The sequence below is a fragment of the Mustela erminea genome, chromosome 2 (genome assembly GCF_009829155.1).
Source record: "Mustela erminea isolate mMusErm1 chromosome 2, mMusErm1.Pri, whole genome shotgun sequence".
Lineage (NCBI taxonomy): Eukaryota > Metazoa > Chordata > Mammalia > Carnivora > Mustelidae > Mustela > Mustela erminea.
Window position 1 is genome coordinate 161,315,796 of NC_045615.1, and position 23,876 is coordinate 161,339,671.

Below are 23,876 nucleotides of genomic sequence, written 5' to 3' on the forward strand. Positions count from 1 at the left end.
GAGTAACCTTTACCTTTTCAATGATGTTTACAATCGTCTCCCTCTACTGAGGACTTGACTGGCTTTAAATGTAATTTTATTTAAGATTTTATTTATTTGACAGACAGAGATCACAAGTAGGCAGAGAGGCAGACAGAGAGAGAGGAGGAAGCAGGCTCCCTGCCGAGCAGAGAGCCTGATGCAGGGCTTGATCCCAGGACCCTGAGATCATGACCTGAGCCGAAGGCAGAGGCTTTAACCCACTGAGCCACCCAGGCGCCCGGAAATGTAATTTTTTTTTATCTGAAACTGATATTTCTGTTATAAACAAGACCTTTCTGCCTGTAAGAAACGTGTTTTTGGGAATTCAAAACTAAGTGTCCTTGACATTCATTGCCACACAAGGACCCCTGTTATTGTGAGTCCACCCACACCACTTCCACAAGGAACACGGGTGTTGTTGACAAATCGTGTGACCATCGCGTCCCCTGTGCGTCGGCTGATAGGCCGGGGTGCGCCGTGCCGTCCAGCCAGGGTGGAGAGATCCCAAGCTGTGAGGGGAAGGCACAGCCTTACTGGTTTGGTGGAAGCATATGAGTTCGGTGCAGGCTTTAGCAGAGGGTCGTCTCGCGCACGGCCTGACTCACGGTGAAGTGTCTTGCTTCCCCCTGAAACAGGGCAGTTTGTGATGGAGCACCACAGCCTGCCGGACGCAAGGTCGTTCATACTGACTCCAGACCACCTGGGGGGGATCGAGTTTGACCTGCAGCTGCTGTGGAGCGCGCAGACTTTCGACTCCCCGTATCAGCTCTGGAGAGCCACGAGCTCCTACAACAGGTGGGTGCGGGCCGGGGCTTGGGGAGACCTGAAATGCTCTCAGTCTCTTTCAGAGGCTTGGGACACGTGGCTGTGTCGTCATCGTCTTCTTCTTCTTCTTCTGGCAGAAGTTGGCTTTCCATTTTAAGGGGAGGGGTAGAAATGACCCTTTGACAAGTAGAGAAAGAAACAAAGTCAGTCGGATCAGCTTGTGCTGCGCAGATGAGGAGGTGGTTACCCTTAGGACACGGATATGACTGGGAAGGCCACATATCACTTCTGTTTACATCCCGTAGGCTAGAGTTTAGTCCCAGGACACATCTGCCTGGAAAACATGTCTAATTAATACCTTGGTGGGGCACGTGGGTGGCTCTGCTGGTTACACATCCTTGGTTTCAGCCCCAGTCATGATCTCAAGGTCATGAGGATGAGCCCTGGGTCAGTCTCCACGCTCGACACAGAGTCTGCTTGAGATTCTCTCCTGCCTCTGCCCTGCCCCCTGCCCCCCGTTCATGCTCTCTCTCTCTCTTCCTTTCTTTCTCTCTAAAATAAATAAATAAAACCATTTTGTAAAAAAACCTTAGTATAATAAGAAAATTTCCGTCCAATCACTACGACCAGTTCAAAATCCAGGATCTCTGGTTATCAGGTCCAGATGGCACCCCTTTGGTCCAATCTTCTGTAAAATAAATAATAAGCTTTATTTCTCTCCTACACCCAAAATAGAGGTAGAATAGAAATTGGTTCAATGCGTAAACTATGTCATTCGTAAAGGGGAAGGATAGGAGAAACACTACTAAAACCACTACCGTAAAAAGGATAATGAGGCAGCCGTCACTAACAGTCTCTCATTTTCTAGGTCCTGGCAGTAAGACTGTAGCACGGAGCTCTTGTTTGAGCTTTCTAGTTACGACGTAGCCGGTTGTCCTAAGAATCAGTTTCAAAAAGATTTGTTTGTGAATTTTAGGTTTTATATCAGATATTTTTTTAATAATGATTCCTTTGAAATCAATATGTAATAAACTTCAAAGGCTACGCTTCCTAGAGGCCCATGGGATCATACACGTACTTTGTCCTGATTTACAGACACAGAAACAGTCCTCTCTACGTCCTCTGCTGACTCCCCACGGCCTCCCGGATAAAGTCCAAATTCTTTATTCAAAGCCCGAGCCCTCCCCCGCAGCCTCATCTCAAACCCAACCTTCTGAACCGCATTAAATATCTCACGGACCCGGACCCCACCTGCCCGTCAGCCGGGCCTTGCCTGTGCGGTTCCCTCTGCCCTCCCTGCTCTTCTCACAGACCTCGAACTCCTCGGAGCCCCAGCTCGAAGACTCCAGCCGACCCCTCTGGGATGCCTTCCCTGACTCTCCATGCACGGCTGGAAGCACCTCCTCCCCTTCCCACTTTGTTCCAGCTCATACTGGAACGCAGCTCATGTGACGTCTCCACGCAGGGTCCCATTTTCCATCAGCTTGTGAGCTCCCCGAGGGTAAAGGCATGCCTGATTGATTGAATCCCCAGAGACGCAGGTTTTAGTGCGTGGTTTAGGTCCTGAATAAGCATCTTAAGAGTTTAAGTTTAAGGAAAGGAGATAAAACTATATAGAGAAACGGTAAAGTGTAGAACAGCATCCAGCTAGCTGTGCCGTGTGCGATGCGAGAGGTACAGAACGCGGAGACCATCGCTGTTCAGGGAGGGCTGGGAGCTGCACAAGGCTTCATGGAGGAGGTGGGCGGCCCGTGCTCCGTGATGCGGTGAGGAAGGTCTAGTTCTCAGGAAGGAGAGGAGGAGACGTACAGAATTCAAAACCTACCTCTAGGGCCTGGTTTGGCATATTTACAGGGATAGTGAGGAAATGGACCTACATCGTATTTAGGGATGAGAAAAGTACGACTGTGGGGTTGGGAAGCCATGTACTTTGTCCTGCATTCATTTGTTTAACAAACGTTATTGAGCATTTTATTTACTGTGCCTTAGGGCAGGTTCTGGGCACGAGGATGCATCCGTGGACAAAATAAAGATGCACACAGCGTTTACAGTGAAGTACGAAGACACAAACGTGGCCATAGTAAAAAGCATAGCAGAACATGTCAGAAAGTGGGAGTGCCATGGAAACATGAAGGATTTATTTTTAAGAGTTTATTTAGTTATTTGACAGAGAGAGAGAGAGAGCACAAGCAGGGGGAGAAGCAGAGGGAGAGGGAGAAGCAGGCTCTCCGCTGAGCAGGGAGCCCGATGCACGGCTCGATGCCAGGACCCCGGGATCATGACCTGAGCCACCCAGTGCCCGGAAAAATACAGGATTTAGAGCAGACTCTGAGGGGAATCAGGAGTGATTTCAATTAGGATGCGCACAGTAGGCCTCGTCGAGAGGGTGCGTCTGGGTGAACACTTGGAGGAGGCGGGGAGCTCGCTGGCCGGGCTCCGGAGGCCGCAGCATGACCCGCCCCCTGGGGAGGAGCAGGGCGGCCGGGGGGACTGGAGGGGTGAGCAGGAAGGAGCAGGGCGGGCGGTAAGGTCAAGGGCGGGGGGCACCACGCAGGGCCTTGCAGACCGGAGCTTGGACTTGGCCTTTACCCTAGAGCCGCAGTCGGCTTGGGCGGAGGGGCGACATGATCCCGGCCGGGTGCAAGCAAGGGTTCCAGGCGGACAGTTCTAAGTGTTTCTATGAAGCACGGGTCACTATTCCCCTATGCGTGTCAGTCTTCATGTAATTCAGATAGGAAGTGTAAGGTCTCATCTCCCCTGTCCCAGGGTTTGGAGGAAGGGAGGGGTCGTGGAGGAAAACGGCTGAGGCGTATGGACGGCCCGGCGGGAGTGGACTTGGAAACGCAGCCTGAGAGTTTGCGTGCTTTGCTGAAAGTCACAGAACTGTGGAAAAGGCAAAGGCAAGCCCGGTTTAGAGCATCTCGCGGTTTTCAGGTTCTGCCGTTCCACTGAAATGACCCCAGGATGTGTCATACAAGTTGGACTTGTTTATTTATCTAACCAACTTGTTTATTTATCGCACACAGCACAGCTAGCTGGATGCTGTTCTTCGCTATAATTTTATGAATAAATTGATAAATACAAAAGAAATGGACAAACAATAAATTCGGCAAATGTGAGAACTCTAAGAGATTGTCCACAAGAGTTAAAATTACAATTCATAACCCTACCCTCTTCATCCTGGGGACAGCAGCCTCCCAAGACTCTGGAAGAATCTTCCCGAAGCCTCTGGCTGTCTGGCTGTCTTCCAGGCAGGCTCTCAGGGCGGGGGCTGCGGCTCCACGACAGCTGTGAGGGTACAAAGGCTCCCTGCTCTTGGTGACATAACCTACAGAATCCTGTGATCCAACACAAATAGGGAAATGCCCAGCGCTTAATCTCCTATGAGAAGAGACATTGTTCTACAACTCCGTGACGGGCTGGGTCTGTAGAGTTCGGAAGAGGAGCCCAGAAACCAAATGCTAAGGAAATGGGGGTGTGGGCATTCTCTGGAGTGAGGTGCCCTTTAACCCTGAGACATTGGCCACCACTTCTGTCAGGGCAGCCATTGACCTGTCCACGCCTTAATAAATAAAATCTTGGGGTGCTGGGTGGCTCAGGGGGTTAAAGCCTCTGCCTTCGGCTCAGGTCATGATCCCAGGGTCCTGGGATCGAGCCCCACATTGGGCTCTCTGCTCAGCGGGGAGCCTGCTTCCTCCTCTCTTTGCCTGCCTCTCTGTCTACCTGTGATCTCTGTCTGTCAAATAAATAAATAAAATCTTTCACAGTCAAGAATGTGTTGAATGGGGCGCCCATCTCCAAGAAACACTAAACAGAAATTGTCAGACAAGTTTCGTGGAAATCTAAAGGAAGTGACCAGTTCTGTTTTATCTTCCCTTGAACCTTTTTACAATTTTATAAACAAGATGCCTCCCTCAGATTTTCTTGTGGAAAAGACTGCAGTGGGGTAAAGTAGCTCTATTTAACACGTCTGGACAACACTCTGACGGTTGCAGGGACCGGCGAGGACTGTATGAAGATTGCATTCAGGACTCGTAAAGCCTCTCGACATGGAGCGCAGATACCCCCGGACCCGTGCTGAGCGAAGGCGGTGTATGTGGTGAGTAGAAGCTAGAAGACGGCCTCACCGCAGTGTGCTTGTGTCTTTCCAGGAAGGACTACTCGGGCGAGTACACCATCTACCTGATCCCGTGCACCGTGCAGCCCACACAGCCGTGGGTTGACCCCGGGGACAAGCCTTTGGCCTGCACCGCACATGCCCCAGAAAGGTAGGGAAGCCAGCGAAGCCTCACGGCCTGTCAGTTCACCCCCTCGCTCCTGTGTGCGCGTGTGTGTGTGTGTGTGTGACGGCGGCATCGGTTGCCATGATGACTTCGTGGTCATTTGCACACAGACCGGGTGGCAAAACAAGCCCCCGGACGCCCGCATTCCCAGCTCAGGTCAAGCAAGGCAGCACTCTCCCTTCTTCTGTCGGCTTTCTCACTACAAATGAGTATCGTTTTCAGGGTCTGGGTAGTGCCGTGGTTTGCACATTTTTGTGCTTTTTTTTACCAGTGATTTCATGTTGACAGCGGCTCCCAAGCTAGTGCTGAGGTCTACCTGATGCCTAAGTATAAGAAGCCTCGGGCACAGGTTCTAAGTGCCGTTGCCACACGTTCTATGTTAACAAATTAACAACATATTAAATAAGGTGTTTTAAACTGAAACATGCAGAGAATGGGGCTAGGTATTGGCCAGTCGGTGAAAATGCCATGACGTGTACTGCAGGAGCTCTGCCCCGTGTCTGCCCCCGGACAGTGGCTCGGTACCGACTGACACACATTCACCGTGACTTTACAGAACATCCTTACTACGAATACCGAGGATCAACTCTACATTAGCCGGAACCCACCTCAGACCCGAGACTGTCTGCATCCCGCCACACCTTCCCTCATTCACCCAATTTTGATTCAGCTCTTACTGTGTGCGGGCTCTGGTCTGGCATGGAGACTACAGCAGAGCATTACAAGTAGCCTCTGCTCTCAGGCAGCGTCTAGTCTAGCACCGTCTTTCCAGCAGCTGGGGCAAAGGAAGAGGAAACTTTTTTTTCATTTCTTTTCAGCGTAACAGTATTCATTGTTTCTGCACCACACCCAGTGCTCCATGCAATCCGTGCCCTCTCCAATACCCACCACATGGTTCCCCCAACCTCCCACCCCCCACCCCTTCAGACCCCTCAGATTGTTTTTCAGAGTCCATAGTCTCTCATGGTTCACCTCCGCTTCCAATTTCCCTCAACTCCCTTCTCCTCTCTATCTCCCCATGTCCTCCATGCTATTTGTTATGCTCCAAAATGAAGTAAAACCATATGATAATTGACTCTCTCTGCTTGACTTATTTCACTCAGCATCATCTCTTCCAGTCCCGTCCATGTTGCTACAAAAGTTGGGTATTCGTCCTTTCTGATGGAGGCATAATACTCCATAGTGTATATGGACCACATCTTCTTTATCCATTCGTCCGTTGAAGGGCATCTTGGTTCTTTCCACAGTTTGGCGACCATGGCCATTGCTGCTATGAACATTGGGGTACAGATGGCCCTTCTTTTCATGACATATGTATCTTTAGGGTAAATACCCAGGAGTGCAATTGCAGGGTCATAGGGAAGCTCTGTTTTTAATTTCTTGAGGAATCTCCACACTGTTCTCCAAAGAGGCTGCACCAACTTGCATTCCCACCAACAGTTTAAGAGGGTTCCCTTTTCTCCACATCCTCTCCAACACACGTTGTTTCCTGTCTTGCTAATTTTGGCCATTCTAACTGGTGTAAGGTGGTATCTCAATGTGGTTTTAATTTGCATCTCCCTGATGGCTAGTGATGATGAACATTTTTTCATGTGTCTGATAGCCATTTGTATGTCTTCATTGGAGAAGTGTCTGTTCATATCTTCTGCCCATTTTTGGATATGATTGTCTGTTTCATGTGTGTTGAGTTTGAGGAGTTCTTTATAGATCCTGGATATCAACCTTTTGTCTGTACTGTCATTTGCAAATATCTTCTTCCATTCCGTGGGTTGCCTCCTTGTTTTGTTGACTGTTTCCTTTGCTGTGCAGAAGCTTTTGGTCTTGATGAAGTCCCAAAAGTTCATTTTTGCTTTTGTTTCCTTTGCCTTTGGAGACATATCTTAAAAGAAGTTGCTGTGGCAGATATCGAAGAGGTTACTGCCTATGTTTTCCTCTAGGATTCTGATGGATTCCTGTTTCACGTTGAGGTCTTTTAAGGAGGAAACATTTTTAAGAGGATGTTGAGGACAGGATCTGACATTACCATAGAGAGAATTTGGAATGTGACGTTCAAATTAAGAAACTGAGAATGGGCCATCGGATTTGGCGATTGAGAAGTGGTTGGTAATCTTGACAAAGGGCAGGCTGGGGACTGCCTGGACTGAGTGGACTGAGGGATTAAAGCGTGGTCAGATCATGAGAGACCAAGGAGAGACAGTAGAGACAACAGGGATAAACTATGCCTACGGTGTTTATTATAAGAAATGTCAGAGGAAAGGGATAGTGGTTAGAAATAGATACAAAGCCAAAGGAGGTCTTATTTGTGATTTAGAGTGGAAAATATTTCAGGGTGGCTGTATGTTGGTGGGAGCAACCCTATTGGTCTGTTAGGTGAAATGTAATGTTGCAGCAGGACAAGGGGAAGTCTGCAGAGCCAAGCCTTTGAGCAGGTGGGGATAGGTCCAAGACAAGAGGGGAGGGGCCCGCCTTCACTAGAAGCCCAGAGCCCTCATTCACTGGAAGAGGAGAGCAGGCCTATGTGGATCTAGGTGAGGGGAGAATTTGTAGATTGGAGGACAGGAATGGCAAAGTAGAATCTGCTTAAATCTGTTTTCTCCAAAAAATGAGAAGCTGAGCCTCAACTGGAAGTCAGGAATCCTGAGGTCTGGGAAGAGAGGAGGGAGTGAGGCAGTCATCTCAGAGTGGGGAAGTGGGCATGCTGGAGGGTTGCCGATAGCAGCGGATCGGGCAGTGCTGAGAGCCTGATGAGTAGTTCTAAAATTGCCATCTCATTGACAATAAGACAAACCGTGCATATTCAAGGTAGATACAATTCGATAACTTCCAACATACGTATTCACCCATGAAGCCACCACAACTAGCACAGTGGCGAACACATCCATTTTGTCCAGGGCCTTCCTCGTGCCCCTCGGTAGCCTTCCCTCCCACCCTCCCGAGCCACCGCTTTCTCCGGGATCCACTGATCTGTCTCCGTCACTACAGATTACTTTGCACTTTCTAGAGCTTCATGTCAATGGTGTCACACAGGATGCATCCTTCTCCAACTTTGCTCATGGAGCGCAAGTATTTTCATGCCTTCCTGTTGTGCGCAGCAACCGTCTGTCCCCGTCAGGCCGGTCGTCTCCCAGGGAACAGCGGTCCTCCGCTTCATTTGTCAGCTCATCTGTTGGCGGACGTTTGGGTTGTTTCCAGGTGATGGCGGTGAGAAGTAAAGCCACTGTGAACATAGACACACGAGCCTTTACATGGACATAGGCTTTCTGTTTTCTCATGTGCATATGTAGGAATACAGCGGCTGGATCACATGGTGGATACATGCTTAACTTTTTAAGAAACTGCAGACAGTTTTCTGAAGTGTTTGTTACAGGGAACAAGGTGTCTACCTTCCCCCCATGAGAGTGCTGGTGTTCCCGTTCCTGGTCACAGTGGTCAGGGAGGTCCCGTGTGATTAGAGAATGAACGAGTGGAAGTAACAGTAGGGGCGAGCTGGGAAGTCAGGAGGTGGTAGTTAGGAAGGTGCTGGGAAATGAGACTTGGGGAGGTGGCACATAGTAGGACCGTGATGCGTGAGTGGCTGTGGTGGGGTGGACAAGCTCTTTGGAGGCAATGCTGTCAAGGAACTGAGAGCTGAAGAGTGTTAGAGGATTCATCCCTGTGGACGCTGAAATCACCAAGATCCATGGTAGGAGCACGGTGGTCAGCCAAGTGAGCGAGGGGAAGTGACCAGGACAGCGGTAGTTGGCTGCAATAAGGAGGAACAGAGGGCAAATAATCCGGCGACATATGCCGGGGGATTGGATTCACGTATTCAATTTCTAAGTTATGAACAGATTTTAGATAGAAGACCATCTGTAAAACCTTGAGTAATAGAACATCATCTGATAGGAATTCAACTGCCTGAGCGAGTACCTCTGGGACTGGGCTACTGATGATCAAGTAGGTAATCGTAACTGCTGGTGACGTATGGGGTGCAGAGGGTGTGGGAGACTCTGCACTAAGCTCCTAACATTTACTTCTCACTGTAGTGTGCCCCCACAATGTTGACACCGTTATTCCCATTTTGTAACAGGTGAAAGTTGGAGTAAAATAAAAAAGAACTAGAACATTCCCAGTACCTTTTAGATACCTGTAGTGGCCCTCCAGTTGCCCTGTCCACCACCTTCCCAGCGGGGGAACCACTGGAGTGGTATTTGTCCTTATCATCCCTTGTTTTGGTTTCTGGTTTACTCATATTGGCTTGTGCATGGTTTTGCGTGGTTCTGAGCGACATAAAAATGTCCTCCTGCACCGATTCTCTCTGCAGCTTTTCTTGGTTTGCTGCTGAGTCACTTCTTGCTTCAGAAGTGTACCAGCATTTGTGTTGATCCGTTTGCTGTGTGAGTACTGTACGGTGAGCCTCTCTGTCTAAAGTGTTCATTGTGGGGGGATGCCGCAAGTTATTGGGCCATTCTGCTCGTGTATAATCCCACATTCTATTGTGAAGAATGCTCTGGGTGTCTCTGAGCGTACACAGGTGAGAAGAGTTTCTCCCCGGGAGGTGCCAGACCTTTTTTTAGATTCTTTTGCCATTTGGGAATGACAGAAAGGAGCAAAAGAGACACCAGGCCATCTGCATCCCCTGGTGCTGTGTGGGCTTGGGGGTCACAGAGGGAACAGTGTCATTGGGTCCCTTTACTGAGGCTTCAGGCTTGAGAGTCTTTTCTTTACATCAGGGAGATCATTACTTGTGGGGTCCCTGTTCTTCCCAGGGTGACTCTCCGTAGGGCCTACCCTTGCTTTGGGTCATCTCTGTGGCTCCCTAGGGACGCATTAGAATTGCAACACAGAAAATAAGGCCGACGCAGGGAACTCAGGCTGAACTCAAAGGAACTGTATCTCCTTGAATGCCCGTTTTTGTGAGGTCTGTTGGACCTTCTCACCTTATAAATCACCGTCATCCCCTCTAGTCCTGTATTTGTTCTGTTTAATCAGTAACTATTTATTGAGCATCTTGGGTGTCAGGTACTATGTGGAATCTGGTAATACCAGGACCAAGAAAAACCTGTTTTCCTGAGTCCACTAAATGAGCTCTTGGTGCAACGAATGGTTACATTCAAGTTGTAAAAACGGGGTCAGCCCTAGCTTGTGCCCGCTGCTCCTATGCTCCAAGATCTCCCCGAACCCCACCCTCTCAGATCTACCCACTGGGGCACCTTCAGTCAGAAGTAAGGAATAGTCAGGGGACTCTGCCGCAAGCGTGAAGCACTGAAACTATCCCTCACACATTGTTCTTTAACCAACGTGTGTGTCGGAAGCTTGGCTAGCAATGACGGTACAACAGTGAGCGAGTAGACACTTGCTGTGACTCTGTGCAGCCTGTAACGGGTGAAGCGGACTTTGACCCAATTTGTATTTAAAGTCACTTTATTTAAATAACATATCAGATCATGATAAGTACCGTGAAAGAAAAGTGCATGAAATAGTGGGAATAAATGATAAGGGGCGCCTGGTGGCTCGGTGGGTTAACCATCTGATTCTTGACTTGGGCTCGGGTCAGTATCTCAGGGTGTGAGATGGAGCCCTGTGTCTGCTTAAGACTCTCTCTCCCCCTCTGGCCCTCGCCTTGCTCTCTCTCTTGCTCTCCAATAAATTAATTAATTAATTTTTAAAAAGAGAAAGAGAGAACAAATGATAAGGGATTTGACCTAGCCTGGAAGGGAAGAGAAGGAGCATGAACTTCCTAGGCACGGTGATGTTTGATTTGGAATCTGGAGAATAAATTAGAGTTCACAGACAAAGAAAGGCAGACAGAGGGGGAGGGTTCTTGCAGAATGTCCAGCAAGGTCCAAGTCAGGAAACCTCAAATTCATGATCACTAACCTCAAGCTGACCCGCAGGTCTTCTCAGCGGAGAACAAATCGTTCCCTAACAACGGCTTCACTCTCTCCCTCTCCTCAACCATTGTATTCTTTCGCACTCAAATTTGCGATATCTTCCCCATTCTCACTCTCAGCTGATTCTCTTGTGTCCTGTTTCTCGGAGGAAACAGAAGAAATCGGAAGAGAACTCACCCAAGCTCCCCCTCCCCGCGTCTGCAGGTACACGGCTATCCCTGAAGGAACGGTCCCAGCGCCTACCGAAGCCAGCGCCCCCCTCGTGCACTGAAACCCAAATCCTCTCATCTGACTTTATAAAGAGCATCTTATAAGCCAGTCTCCTCTCTCTACGAATCACTCCAATCAGCATTAAAAACCTGTAACTTCTCCCATCTTTAAAAAAAAAAAAAAAAAGTCGCTTCTTGACTTCAGTTCTCCGTCCACATTCATTTCCCTTCCCTGTACCTCACGTTACGCCTCAAGAGTTGCCCAGACTTGCGGTTTCCAGTGTAGCGCCCGCTGCCCTGAGGCTTCCGCACTCATCCCTTCAGCCAGCTTGGTCTCGTCAAGGTCACCAATGAACTCACTAGCACCAGACGTTGACTCTCACCTTTATTTCTTGCAACGGCTTTGCGACAGTTAACAGTTGTCCAGTCACCTCCTTGAAACACTGTCTTCACTCAGCTATTGTCAAGCTCTGTAGGCTTTCTTCGACCCCCTGGGTTTTCCTCACTGTTTGTTCTGCTGGTTCCTCCTCTTCCGCACTGCCTTTGAATCTGGAGCACCCTAAGTGCCGTGCTAGAACCCTCTCTTCTCTCTTGTTTCCACATGGTGGTCTCCCTCATCCTTCCTTCCCAAGGTTTTGAATACAAAGGACACCTTCATCCCGGGCTCACCTCTCACATCCTGACTTCTGCATCAGACGGACTGCTCTGCCTCTCCACCTGGCTCTCTTGTAGGCCTCCCAAGTTGAACATGCCTGTTGCTGAACCCCTCCTCTTCCTCCACCAAATCTAGTCCCCCCACGGTTTTCCCATTTCAGGCAACGGAGCTCCATCCTCCTAGTTTTCCTCCCACTGAGGCCTTCTGTGGCCGCCATATTTAAATTTCCAGCTGAACCTCTTCCTAGCATCCCTTCTCTGCCTCGCGTTTCTCTTCATCACCTGCTTCCTTCTCGTGTTCTATATGTTTTTAAATTTATTTTATTAACCGACTCTCTTTTGGAATGTATTACCCCTGAGGGCATGTGCTTTGTTCACCGATGAATTCCCATTGCTAGGACAATGTCTCTCACATAATAAAAATGCAGTGAATATTTGTTGAATAGTGAGTCTTGAAGCAGTAGAAATACGGAGTAGAGAACCTGTCAAGAGCCCTAAGGAAGGCCAGTCTGGCTAGAGGAGCCTTAAGTGCCAGAGTCTGGGAAGAAAAGGACAGATTCCAAAGAAAGAAGGCCAGGGAGGCTGAAGTAAGGAGTGAGGCAGGAGAGTATTGTTTAGCAATGTCTTGAAGAGTGGGACACAGGATAAATAAGTTTGGATCGGTTTGAAAGAGTCAAAGTTTCAGAGCAGGCAGATCTGGGAAAGAGAAGTCTAGGCAGGTCTCCATGGCAGTGAGCCCTTCAGCAGTCAAAGAGCAACCTTAGGGACCTTCGGAATGAGAGGGCTAGCAAAAGCAAAGAGTGCAAAAGAGTTCTAAAGATGAATCAGATTATTTCTGCTCAAAAGAGCAGATTAACCTCATAATTCTCCAAGTAAGTCAAGCTCTTCTCCTATACACATCGCTGTATTTGGTGATTATTTAGCACCTGCAACAAAACACGTTCACAGTCCTGAGGAGGGTGGGAAGAGAGGACAGCATGAGGTTTGCCAAGTTGACGCTGCTCTCAAGGAGCTCTCGCTTCTCCCGCATTTAGATTCCTGATCCCCATCGCATTCCAGCAGACCAACCGCCCCGTACCAGTTGTGTATTCGCTCAATACTGAATTTCAGCTCTGCAATAATGAGAAGGTGTTCCTGATGGACCCCAATACATCTGATATGTCCCTAGCAGAAATGGATTACAAAGGGGCCTTCTCTAAAGGTAAGTTGTTATATGTTAATAATAAAAAGGTAAGTTGTTTCGTTCCCCTACAGAACGAGACTCTGGCTAGACTTCAGATGCTTTAGGACAAGTCTCTAGACTAGCATCTCTGCTCCTGGGCTTTCAGGCAATGCTCCAGTGAAGATTCCCCTGGGCTTGGTTCCAGGACAGCCAAGGTTTAGTCAAGGAACAGAACCATATCCTTCCTTTATGTTGTATCGAAAGAAGGTCACATATTTGGTACTGTAATGACTGGCAGTGTGGTACTATGGAAGAACCCTGGTCTGAATGGTAGGAAGACTGGGGTTTCCAACCAGATTCGAACACACTGTCTGACTTTGGGTAAGTTGCTTTATCTCTCAGTTACTCGGAGAGAGATTGCAACATGACCCTCCCTCCCTATCCGCCGCAGGGTCGCCAAATGTCCGGATACACTCCTCCTGCTTTCTCCACTGGAAAGGGTTCCTCTGCCCTCTCCTCGCCCCAAACTGGTTTCCTTGATGTTTCAAAAGGATAGCCCTCTCTTTCCTTCAGGTCTCTACTTCACTGTTAACTGCCTCAAAGAGGCTTTCCCTGACCACACCAGATAACTGAATGTACGCCTCCGTATTTTTCACTTTCATAGAACACTATTCATTCTTATAGTGCTTCTAACCATTATCAATACTGTGTAATATATATTACATATTTCTTTACTTGCTTATTACATATTTCTTTACTTGTTGCTACCACCAGACTGAGTTCCATGGGTAGGGACTGTGATCAGATATCAGATTTGCACACCAGACCGCCAGTGCCTAGGTTCTCAATAAATATTGACTGAATAAATGAATGAGTTATCTGCCTTTCTTCCCTCAGTGGCCCCTTCTGCCTTTTTTCTTCCTTTAACCTTCTCCTCATACCCGGGGTTTTTCTGTCATCCTAAAGACACGCTCAGGTGTGTCTGCCCATAACAGAAAAAACAAAGCATCCCTCAGACCTCACTCCCCTTCAAACTCAGTCTGTTTTCTCCTTTTCTTTTCTCTGAGGAACTTCCAAGAGTGGGCGGTGAGCCCACACAGTCTCTGTGGCCCTTCATCTCCGTCTGTCTTTGCAGGCTGGGAGTGTCCCACCACACGCAGCTCAGAACCCGATTTTGTCAATGACATCAAACCTGTGGATCTTGACACTTGTGTCCTGTTGGGTTTCCTTTGCCCAACAGCCTCACCTGACGCCCTCTTGCTTCTCTGGCCACTTGTCATGCTGTTGCCCTGGGTCTTTGTCCTCTGCCACATCCCTGTGATTGTCCCCAGGTTCCATGCATGGCTCCTTCTGGTCTTACTTCGCTCCTGCCTCTGGTCATACCCATGGCTCGGCCCATCCACTTCTCCTGAACTCCCTGTTCTCTACTCCTCCGCGGCCATTCCTTAAGAGTTGACCTGGCCCTGATGTCTCCAAACTTCATTTCTACATTTCCATATGTGGGTCTGGAACTACCAAGCCGCTTCAGACGGGTGTCTTTCGGGCACCTAGAACGTCTAGAACAGGACTTACCTCCTTCCTACCATACTGCTGCTGCACTGACTACAGCGTCACACTCTAGGTGCCCCAGGCAGAAGCCTCCGTATCGGCCCCCCTCTCCATGCCGCTCACCTACCATTAAGATCAGTGACACTCGGACATTTCTTGAGCTCATCCCATGCTCCGCAGCTGTATGTTAGACACCTGTCTCTCGCGGAGCGTTAGCATAGCCCCCAGCCCAATCTCTGTGATTCTGGTCTCTTCGTGTTTCCTCCACTCTCCGTGTTTCTGAAGCCCCTGTGTGCTGATTTTACACCCCTGCTTAAAACCTTCCACTGGTCCCCATTTCTTAACACCCAAGGCCAGGCTCCCCAGCGCCCCTAGCCTGTCTTCCCAGGGGTCTCTCCTGCCAGAGCCTCTAGCCATCCTCCTCTCTAGTCACACTGACCTCCTCAGTGCCACGAAGAAAACCATCTACATGACAGATTTCTGCTCAATTCTCAGCTCCCATGGCCAGATAGGAAACCTCGGACACGTTCTTTAAAATGAAGATAATAATTGAACCTGCCTTGGGCTCTTGGGAAGAATAAATGAAATAGTATAAGGAAAGAAAGTAGAAGTAAAGAAAGCGCCACAGCGGGTACTAAGGAGACAGCAGCAGCACTAGGACTCGTGTTCTGCCGCTTTCGGTCTTTTGTGCCTGGACTTCCTCTGGCATGGAGTGCTCTCCCCAGTCTCCTGCCCCAAATGCTCAATGGCCCCGACCCACGTTTGAGAAAACTGGTCAGACAGTACCTCCTCTTTCATCCTTCCCGTGCCTCTCCCCGGGCAGATGTCTCGGCTCAGCTCTCTGCTCGGGCGACACTGTGAACCTTCCTCGCTGTGGCTCCTGGCAGTACAGTGTTGGGATAACGGTGGGTTTTCGAGCCCAAGTCCCTTGACTTTGAACCCCGTCCCCAACACGTACTAGTTTTGTGACTTTCAAGAAGTCACTTAACCTCAGTGCCTCAACTTCCTCATCTGTGAAACTGTGAGCACTACGTGAGTTTCTTATATGGGAGGAACTTAGCACGTGCCTAGCAAATAGTAGGAGTTGGATGAAGGTTAGCCGCGCTATTTTTAGCAACGGGTTAGGTTTTCTTTCTGTTCCCTCAGCTCATCTGACTCACCTCGTGTCCCTTCTGCACAGCAGAGCCCGTGGCACACCTTAAATGCTCGATTCATGTCTAGGGAAGAAAAGAAGCTAGAAATGAATGAATGAATATTTTAAGGGCACATGGAACCATAAAGCTCTTCGTAGAAAGACCCTAAGGGAGTGTGTTAAATCCTTCCTACCCTTGACATTTCTTTCTCTTTAATCTTAAAGTGTGACCCAATTAATGCCTCTCAATCTTTCCAGGTCAAATCCTTTATGGCCGAGTACTTTGGAATCCAGAGCAAAACCTTAATTCAGCTTACAAACTGCAGCTGGAGAAGGTCTATCTTTGTACTGGGAAGGACGGTCACGTGCCTTTCTTTGACCCCACGGGGACAATCTACAACGAAGGGCCACAGTATGGATGCATCCAGCCGAACAAACACCTGAAACACAGGTTTCTGCTGCTGGTACGCTAACCGTTAGTGTGGCGTGGCTGACCCCTGAGCTGGTTCCTCAGCTGGGCGTTCTACCCCAAGCAGGTGGAACCACACCCTTGCTGTGTTCTCGGTATGCACAGTGCTCCTGTTTCTCACTGATCAGCTAAGTGTGAGGACGGATTACCAGACGTGGTGGTTACAGTGGGCAACAAGACAAGCTACTGTTATTATTAACGTCCCAGGAAAAGGAAAGTCAAGGCCAGTGTTTCTCAGAGTATGGACCCTGAATATCCCTGATTCTAGTTCAGGGAGTCCACAAGGTCAAAGCTACTTTCATAATAATATAATGATGCTCGCTTGTTTTTTTTTTTTTTTTCGACTCTAATCCCCTCGTGAGTGTAGAGAGTATGAAAGGTTTATTGATATGGTTTCAAATTCCACATTGCAACTAATCTTTTTAAATACCACCTACCGAGTTTGATTTGGTATCAGAGAATATCCACGATTATCTGAACAAGGTATGAAATCATTTCTCCCCTTTTCAAATACACATCCCTGTGAGGCCAGATTTTCTTTATATATTTCAGTCAAACTAACATATCACAACTGAGTCAATAGAGAAGTTATGAGAATCTAGTTCTTTTCCAGAGATTTGCATAAGTGCAAAACAATGTCAGCTCTCTTTGAGGAGGTGGGGGCGAATATAGGTATTTGATTTTAAAAATGTTACTTATGGGGCACCTAGGTGGCTCAGCGGGTTAAAGCCTCTGCCTTCGGCTCGGGTCATGATCTCAGGGTCCTGCGATCGAGCCCCACATCGGGCTCTCTGCTTCCTCCTCTCTCTCTGCCTGCCTCTCTGCCTACTTGTGATCTCTCTCTCTCTGTCAAATAAATAAATAAAATCTTTAAAAAAAATGTTACTTATGTTAACACGTAGTGGGTTTTTCATTGCCACTTTAAAATGAACTAGAAAGTAAGTATTTGCTAATTTTTCCATGTTAATTTTAATGGAGTAAATAATGATAGTTATAAATCCTATAAACAAAAGACTTTTGGGGTCCTTGATTTTTAAGTGTGTGAGGGGTCCTGAGACCAAATGGCTTGAGAATTATTTGTCTCGGCTATCCCACTCTTGGAGCTTCGAGCTCACAGGTGCCTCCAAGCGCCCTTCCTTGAAGGGAGCGGTGGGTGCCCCGAGGCAGTGGTTGATCTAAGGAAAGGGCTTCTGTAGCAGGAATTCCCCTGACCCAACCGGAGGCGGGAGTGGAGAGTACATGTCTCCTCCCACGGACGGCCACCTGCCAGGTCAGTGGTTCCATCTCTCTAAACCTTCCATTTCTTTCCTCTCAAATTCTAGGACCGCAGTCAGCCCGAAGTAACGGATAAGTACTTCCACGATGTGCCCTTTGAGGCCCACTTTGCCTCCGAGTTGCCTGATTTCCATGTGGTCAGTAGCATGCCAGGTGTGGACGGATTCACTCTGAAAGTCGACGCGCTCTATAAGGTAAGTGTGGTGAGAAGAGTAGGCGCGTGAGGCCAAGGCTTGAAAAGCTACAAAAAGGGAAAAGGCAGGATCTCTGGACTATTAGTCTCTTCTTATGGCATTCTTACTGGTGGGTCTTTTCTATGGGTGTTAAGCTTATCATTCAGTCCCAATTTTTAAAAAGTTTTTGTTTATTTATTTGAGAGAGAAAGAGAGAGAGAGAGAGAGCCTGAGACTCCCTGCTGAGTGCACAGCCAGACACGGGGCTCTGTCTCACGACCCTGAGATCATGACCTTGAGCCCAAACCAAGAGTTGAGCTTAACTGACTCTGCCACCCAGGCGCCCCGTTCACCCCAGATTTTCATCATCTATCCCAGGCGACCACAGCAATGATAAAATTCTTTAATTTGCTTACAGGCACTTGTCATTGTGCGTATTGGGGTGCCTATGGTACTCCGGTTTTTCTTAAACTCTTCTGTGTTGCCTGCCTTTTTGGCTCAATGCTGCACCAGCTGATTTTCACAGGCTTGTGGAAAACATTTAACAAAGTCATAAACACAGTACAGCAATTTAGAATGACAAGAATTACTAATATTTGATAAGCAAAAATACTCTAAATCCAGCAATAAATATGAACTTGCAAAATATATTCCACTTTTTCCTGTCTTCAAGTAGTAACCCTTGGAGTGACCTTGGAGTTCAGAACTATTCCCATTTCTCAGAAGTTAGTTCCAAACCGCGGAGGGTTTCAGTGGGGACAGGAAATGGCAGTCCAGTCCTTGATGATTTAACTGCTCAGGGCGTGGCCCCGGGAAGTGTTCAGAGTTAGGAAACTTTGTCCCGGGTCTGCATATCACGCACAGAATAGGTATTTAGTGGATATTTGTTGACCGACTAGTTTAGCTGAAGTTCATCAATAAATAGTAAGTCAGCATAACAAACAATTGAAGGTCACGGGGAGTAAACGTGGGTATTAATCCTATTGCTTGGCTGCTGTCAGTAAAGACTGACAAGCCCAAGAATGTACTTAGCTAAAGGGACCATGAAAGATCAATTCTCAGGGGTGGCCCTTACACAGGTAGGGCAACAGACAAGAATGTGAACAGCTGGCCCAAGATGATCCCAGTTTGGAAGGAAAATAGAACTTACAGTATTTGGTTCCCTTCTGGGCCAGGAGACACCAGCCACTGCTCATGCTTCCGCGGAGACCATTTACCAAGGCTGGTGGTCATTCCATTTCATTCCTTGAGAAGTGGCCCGTGGGCAGCGGTGACCTGGGCGCTTTGTCTCTCTGTCCCCTCCCGCAGGTGGAAGCAGGGCACCAGTGGTACCTGCAGGTGATCTACATCATCGGCCCCGACACCATCTCAGGGCCCCGCGTGCAGCGCTCTCTCACGGCGCCTCTGAGGCGCGACCGAAGGGACCTGGTGGACCCCAGCGGCCGTCTGACCCTCGACGACTCCCTCATCTACGACAACGAAGGGGACCAAGTCAAGAACGGCACCAACATGAAGTCCCTGCATCTCGACATGCAGGAGCCGGTGGCGGCTGCGTCTCTGTCCCCGACCGGGGCGTCCATCGGCAGCGCCCTCGCTGCCATCATGCTCCTCCTTCTGGTGCTTTCGGTGGCTTGCTTCCTCACCAGGAAGTGCCAGGAGCAGAGGAAGAAGCCGCCCACGGAGGACTTTCTGGAGGAGTACCCTCTGAACACCAAGGTGGACGTGTCCCAGAGGAGCCCGGACAGGCCGGAGAAGAACTGGAGCAGACAGTACTGCACGGTGCGGAACGTGCACAGCCCGGGCGCCGCTGAGGGCGCGTCTGCGTTCAAGGGCGCGCAGCTGAAAAAGCTGAATCTGGAGGTCAGGGTTCACAACAACCTGCAGGACGGCACGGAGGTGTAGCCGAGGAGACGGATCCCGTGTGTATTTTTTTCTAAAATCATTTTTATAAAAACGGGGGTCAAATACTGGTATTTTTATAATCTTGCAGTTTAAAAAGGGAAAACTATCGCTTTGAGTGGCGGAAGGCACACATCACACGCATCAACTCACAACTGAGCTACCTCACGGGACAAAGAACCACCGAGACCCCAAGTTCGGGAGCAGAATTCCTTGGGGAGACCTCGTGCAGGCCGCTGCGGACGGCGCCTTCGGCACAGCTGGGTGTAGCGCTATCTCAGGCCTGGCGGGGGTAGACCTTTCCTCTGGCTGCTGGGGCTGGGGGTACTGGGACCGGGTTAGGTGCAGCGCAGGTCTCGGGGCAGGGGAGGGGGGGCCATCCGCTTCCTAGACCGCCTCCAGCTTGCTTGTCCTGGGGCTTCCCCTGGGCCCCGAGCCTAGCGCAGTGTTTGGATTGCTGACACTCTGATTTCATTCAGAATCCTGCGAACCAGCACCACCGACACCTTTGCTAATTGTATCCTCCTGACAGCTCTGCACACTGTGGCCTCTAACTGTCCCTCGCACTTCCAGAGCCTTTCTGCCTGGGGGCTTCAAAGGGCCCTGCATGAGAGCCCTGTGCCACAGCTTTCAGGAGAAATCGCACAGCTCCCGGTCCCCAGACGTCTGGCACAGCGGACCCCCCTTACAGAAGGGCAGACTGAAACCTGCCGGGAGGAGGGGCCTGACCAGCGCCTCGAACACATGAGTGATGCACGGCGCGCTCGGCCCAGAGGGACGTCCTCGTGCCCCGCTGGCCTACACTGCACCAAGGACATGTCAGGACACCCTCCCCAACAGACAAGGCTGCAAAACAAGAGACGTGCGCCTGGCCCGTCCATTCCGTGTGGCCGTGGAGGCCTCCGAATCCCACCTCCGTGTCCCGCCGCCCCAGGCTCTGCCCCGTCCAGTAGCCGGCGAACCTGCGTCCTCGACTAGCTGCGAGTTCTGTAGTTTGCGAGGGTTTCGGAAAAGCAAGTGATTCATTCAAATAAAGCAAGTTAGGAGAAATCCCAGCTCCGAGTGACATCTGCACTAACAGTCACCAGCTGGGACTCACAGCAGACCCCGTCCCAGCGCTCGCAGCCGACGAGGGCGCCAGGTCCCGGGACTTCTCTTTGGAGGGGTCTTTTCTGGTAGCTCAGGCACTTACTGTTTGACCACATTAGCACGCGACGAGGCCATAAACACGTGGCTTTAAAACGATTCAGTGTGCGTGAGCTTCAGGATTTTGCGCGTCGTGGGCACACAGCTTGTCCTTGTGTTTCTCATTTCGGATTCGGCCAAAGCACAAGCATGTGCGTCGTGTTGTTTGAAATGAAGGCACAGTTTCATTCCTGGGGCGTAAAAGTCACACTCTCTCCCCAGCGCACGACGCACGACGCACGATGCACCGTATCCACTGAGCAGAGCACAGGGCAGCGCGCCGCGTCGGGCTTGTATTAGCATGACCCCGGCTCATTCCACACCACAAACGCCGGTTCTAGAAAGCCAGAAAGAACGAGCCACGAACAGTTTTCAGAATCTGATGGACCTTGTGAGCCGTGCCTCTGGTTCCTGGGCAGTGCCTCGCACTCCGGAAGTATCCGGCGGGTGAGCAAGTGAATGGTGTCTTGGGCGAGTTGAGGGGGAATCCATTCAGGAAGGGAGGTGAGAGACGGTGCTGGCCAGATCGCACGGGCAGATAGCAAAAACTAAACAAAAAAACCCCAAACTGTCTCTTCTGCTTGGCTCATGAGTTAACCTCGTTGGAACAAAGAAGCACCACGTGACATGGGCACGGCTCCCGCAGGGTCTCCGGACGATGGAACAGAGAAGCTCTCAGGACGTATCAGCAGACGTGGAAACTGTGTATCAGCCTCCGGAGCAGGACAGCCTGACTCAGCAGTCTGAGGTGACTGAGGTCTTCAGGAGAGGCTAGAACAGGGTGAGCCCTGACTGGTCACGTGCTCCTGGACACCAGCGTGGGCAGTGTGGGCCAGAACTTGTGGACCGGCCTCGGGAGTATCCGGACTTGGTGTCTCACGGCTGGAGAGCTCATCAGCCTGGTGTGGAATCTCCTGCAGAACGATCTAGAAGGTTGACGCTAATCCTTCCAGGACACCAAACCTGTCATCTGCGGAGCCGCTTTCGCGTTGGCCTGTTATTTTTCAGTGTCCCCACTTGCCAGAAGGCTTCCACATGAACACATCCCGCGCCCTCGCCTTGGCTCCAATACCTTTGCTCATCCCTCCCCTCCCGCTGGGGAGGACACGTGCACGGGCGAGCGCAGACCCGCGCAGACGGAAGCCACCGCGGGGAGAGATGGAGACGGAGACCGCCAGGTGCGCTCGGCAGCCTCCAGGACCCGGTCGTGAGCGGCAAGGACGATCTCCTGGGCGGACCATGAGCCCGAGAGCTGTCTGGGCGGAAGGAAGGCCTGGGACTGTCCCCGCCGCGCCCCCCTCCTGCTCGTCCCCCGACTCCGTGGACTTGTCCGGACACTAGGACTTCTTCAGGGACGCGCACTTACTAAGTAGGGAGTGTTGAGACTGTGACGCTGAGATTTACTGCTTTGGTACAGTTTCTCGTTTTGTTTGTTTTCTGTTTCACAGTAGGAATCCGATAATTTGGGCACGGACGCGAGATTCCATTTCAGTCAAAGCCCTCCCTTCAGTTTCTCTAACCTGCTCACTGATGCCTCGTGTGCGTTTTGACTGATTTCTGTACCGTGCCGTTCTGGGAGGAGGGACAAGGAGCCGTCGGGCTTGCGGTGGGCTCTCCCACGCCGGCGGCGAGCGTTGAGAGGGAGAAGGGTCTGCGCCTTGTTTCTGCCTCGCTGTCCTCTAGTGGTCCCCAGGCCTCCTGGAGGCCGCCCGCAGACTCCGCGGCGGGGTGTGGAGTTCGTGTCGGGACGTGCGTGCACAGTCTTAGGACATTCGGTGTCTGTGTCCTGTAGGTGTTCGTTGTTCTTGGATATGACACACGTGCTCAGACTGAGTGAAACATTTGTGGTGCTGTCAGCCTGGTTTCTTGACTCAAATGATCTTTGTATTTCTAATACTGATTTGTGTGTTATGAATTTCTGGTTTCTCCAATAGCATATGCCACTATATAAATTTGTATTAATAAAGGACTGTCTGGCTGCATTTTTTTGCCGTGTTCTTTTTAGATCATTCATCCCATTCATATAAGACATCGCCTTTGAGGTGGGAAAATCATTCCAAAATTTGAGGCAAAGTTCTTTGGAAAAAACGTGCTGGAAGGGGCTGAATCTGAGACACACGTTGACTGAGCTATGAGTCAGATGAAGAAGAAACTACAGTTCCAGATCATCATGGCTCATTTTCTGTGGTCAGGTGAAACCCCAGTAGGAAGTGAAATAACTCAAATCTCCATACACCATACAATAGGATGATTATTTATGCTGTATTTATTACCATCAGACCCTCTGAGGATCCTTGATATAGTGTGAAAATGGCTGGTCCTTTCACGCACTCACAAAAATTTGTGACACGTCCCTAACTCACCTGGAGAGATGACCAAGGCTCAGATAAGTTGATTGGCGTGTGAAGGAACAATGGCAGAGTGAGAGCAACTGAGCCCCCAAAGTCTCAGCATTCTGCGAGTCGAGGCATGTGTGCATGTCCTCCCTGGGGAGCTGCCTTATATTAAAAATAAATAAATAAAATACTGCCAACGACAGTGACCAGCAGAGCTCTGTTGCATCCCCCCCCTTTTTAAATTTATTTTCAGCGTAACAGTATTCACTGTTTTTGCACCACTCCTAGTGCTCCATGCAATCCATGCCCTCTCCAATACCCACCACCTGGTACCCCAACCTCCCACCCCCGCCCCTTCAAACCCCTCAGATTGTTTCTCAGAGTCCATAGTCTCTCGTGGTTCACCTCCCCTTTCAATTTCCCCCAACTCCCTTCTCTCTAACTCCCCTTGTCCTCCATGCTATTTGTTATGCTCCACAAATAAGTGAAACCATATGATAACTGACTCTCTCTGCTTGACTTATTTCACTCAGCATAATCTCTTCCAGTCCCGTCCATGTTGCTACAAAAGTTGGGTATTCGTCCTTTCTGATGGAGGCATAATACTCCATAGTGTATATGGACCACATCTTCCTTATCCATTCGTCCGCTGAAGGGCATCTTGGTTCTTTCCACAGTTTGGTGACCTTGGCCATTGCTGCTATAAACATTGGGGTGCAGATGGCCCTTCTTTTCACGACATCTGTATCTTTGGGGTAAACACCCAGGAGTGCGATCTGCAAGCTCAGCGAGACTTGAGAAAGCGTGTTTTCATAAAGTCTGAGGAAAGGAGACCACAGCCCTGCCTGGGATCTCCACAGATACTACTGGGACTTGGTATAAACTTCCCTTC

General features: G+C 49.7%; 1 protein-coding gene across 5 annotated transcripts in view; it reads left to right on the plus strand.

Moving 5' to 3' along the window:
- FRAS1 (Fraser extracellular matrix complex subunit 1) overlaps positions 1-22,630 on the plus strand; it is a 416,244-nt gene extending 393,614 nt beyond the window's left edge. For all 5 annotated transcript variants that reach the window (XM_032334686.1, XM_032334684.1, XM_032334685.1 and 2 more), the window contains 6 exons: positions 657-816; positions 4,938-5,054; positions 12,840-13,006; positions 15,906-16,111; positions 17,439-17,585; positions 18,873-22,630. In XM_032334686.1, the coding sequence (XP_032190577.1) occupies positions 657-816; positions 4,938-5,054; positions 12,840-13,006; positions 15,906-16,111; positions 17,439-17,585; positions 18,873-19,466 (1,391 nt within the window). In that variant the 3' untranslated portion in view covers positions 19,467-22,630. The remainder of the gene's footprint in view (positions 1-656; positions 817-4,937; positions 5,055-12,839; positions 13,007-15,905; positions 16,112-17,438; positions 17,586-18,872) is intronic.
- The last annotated feature ends 1,246 nt before the right edge of the window (positions 22,631-23,876 follow it).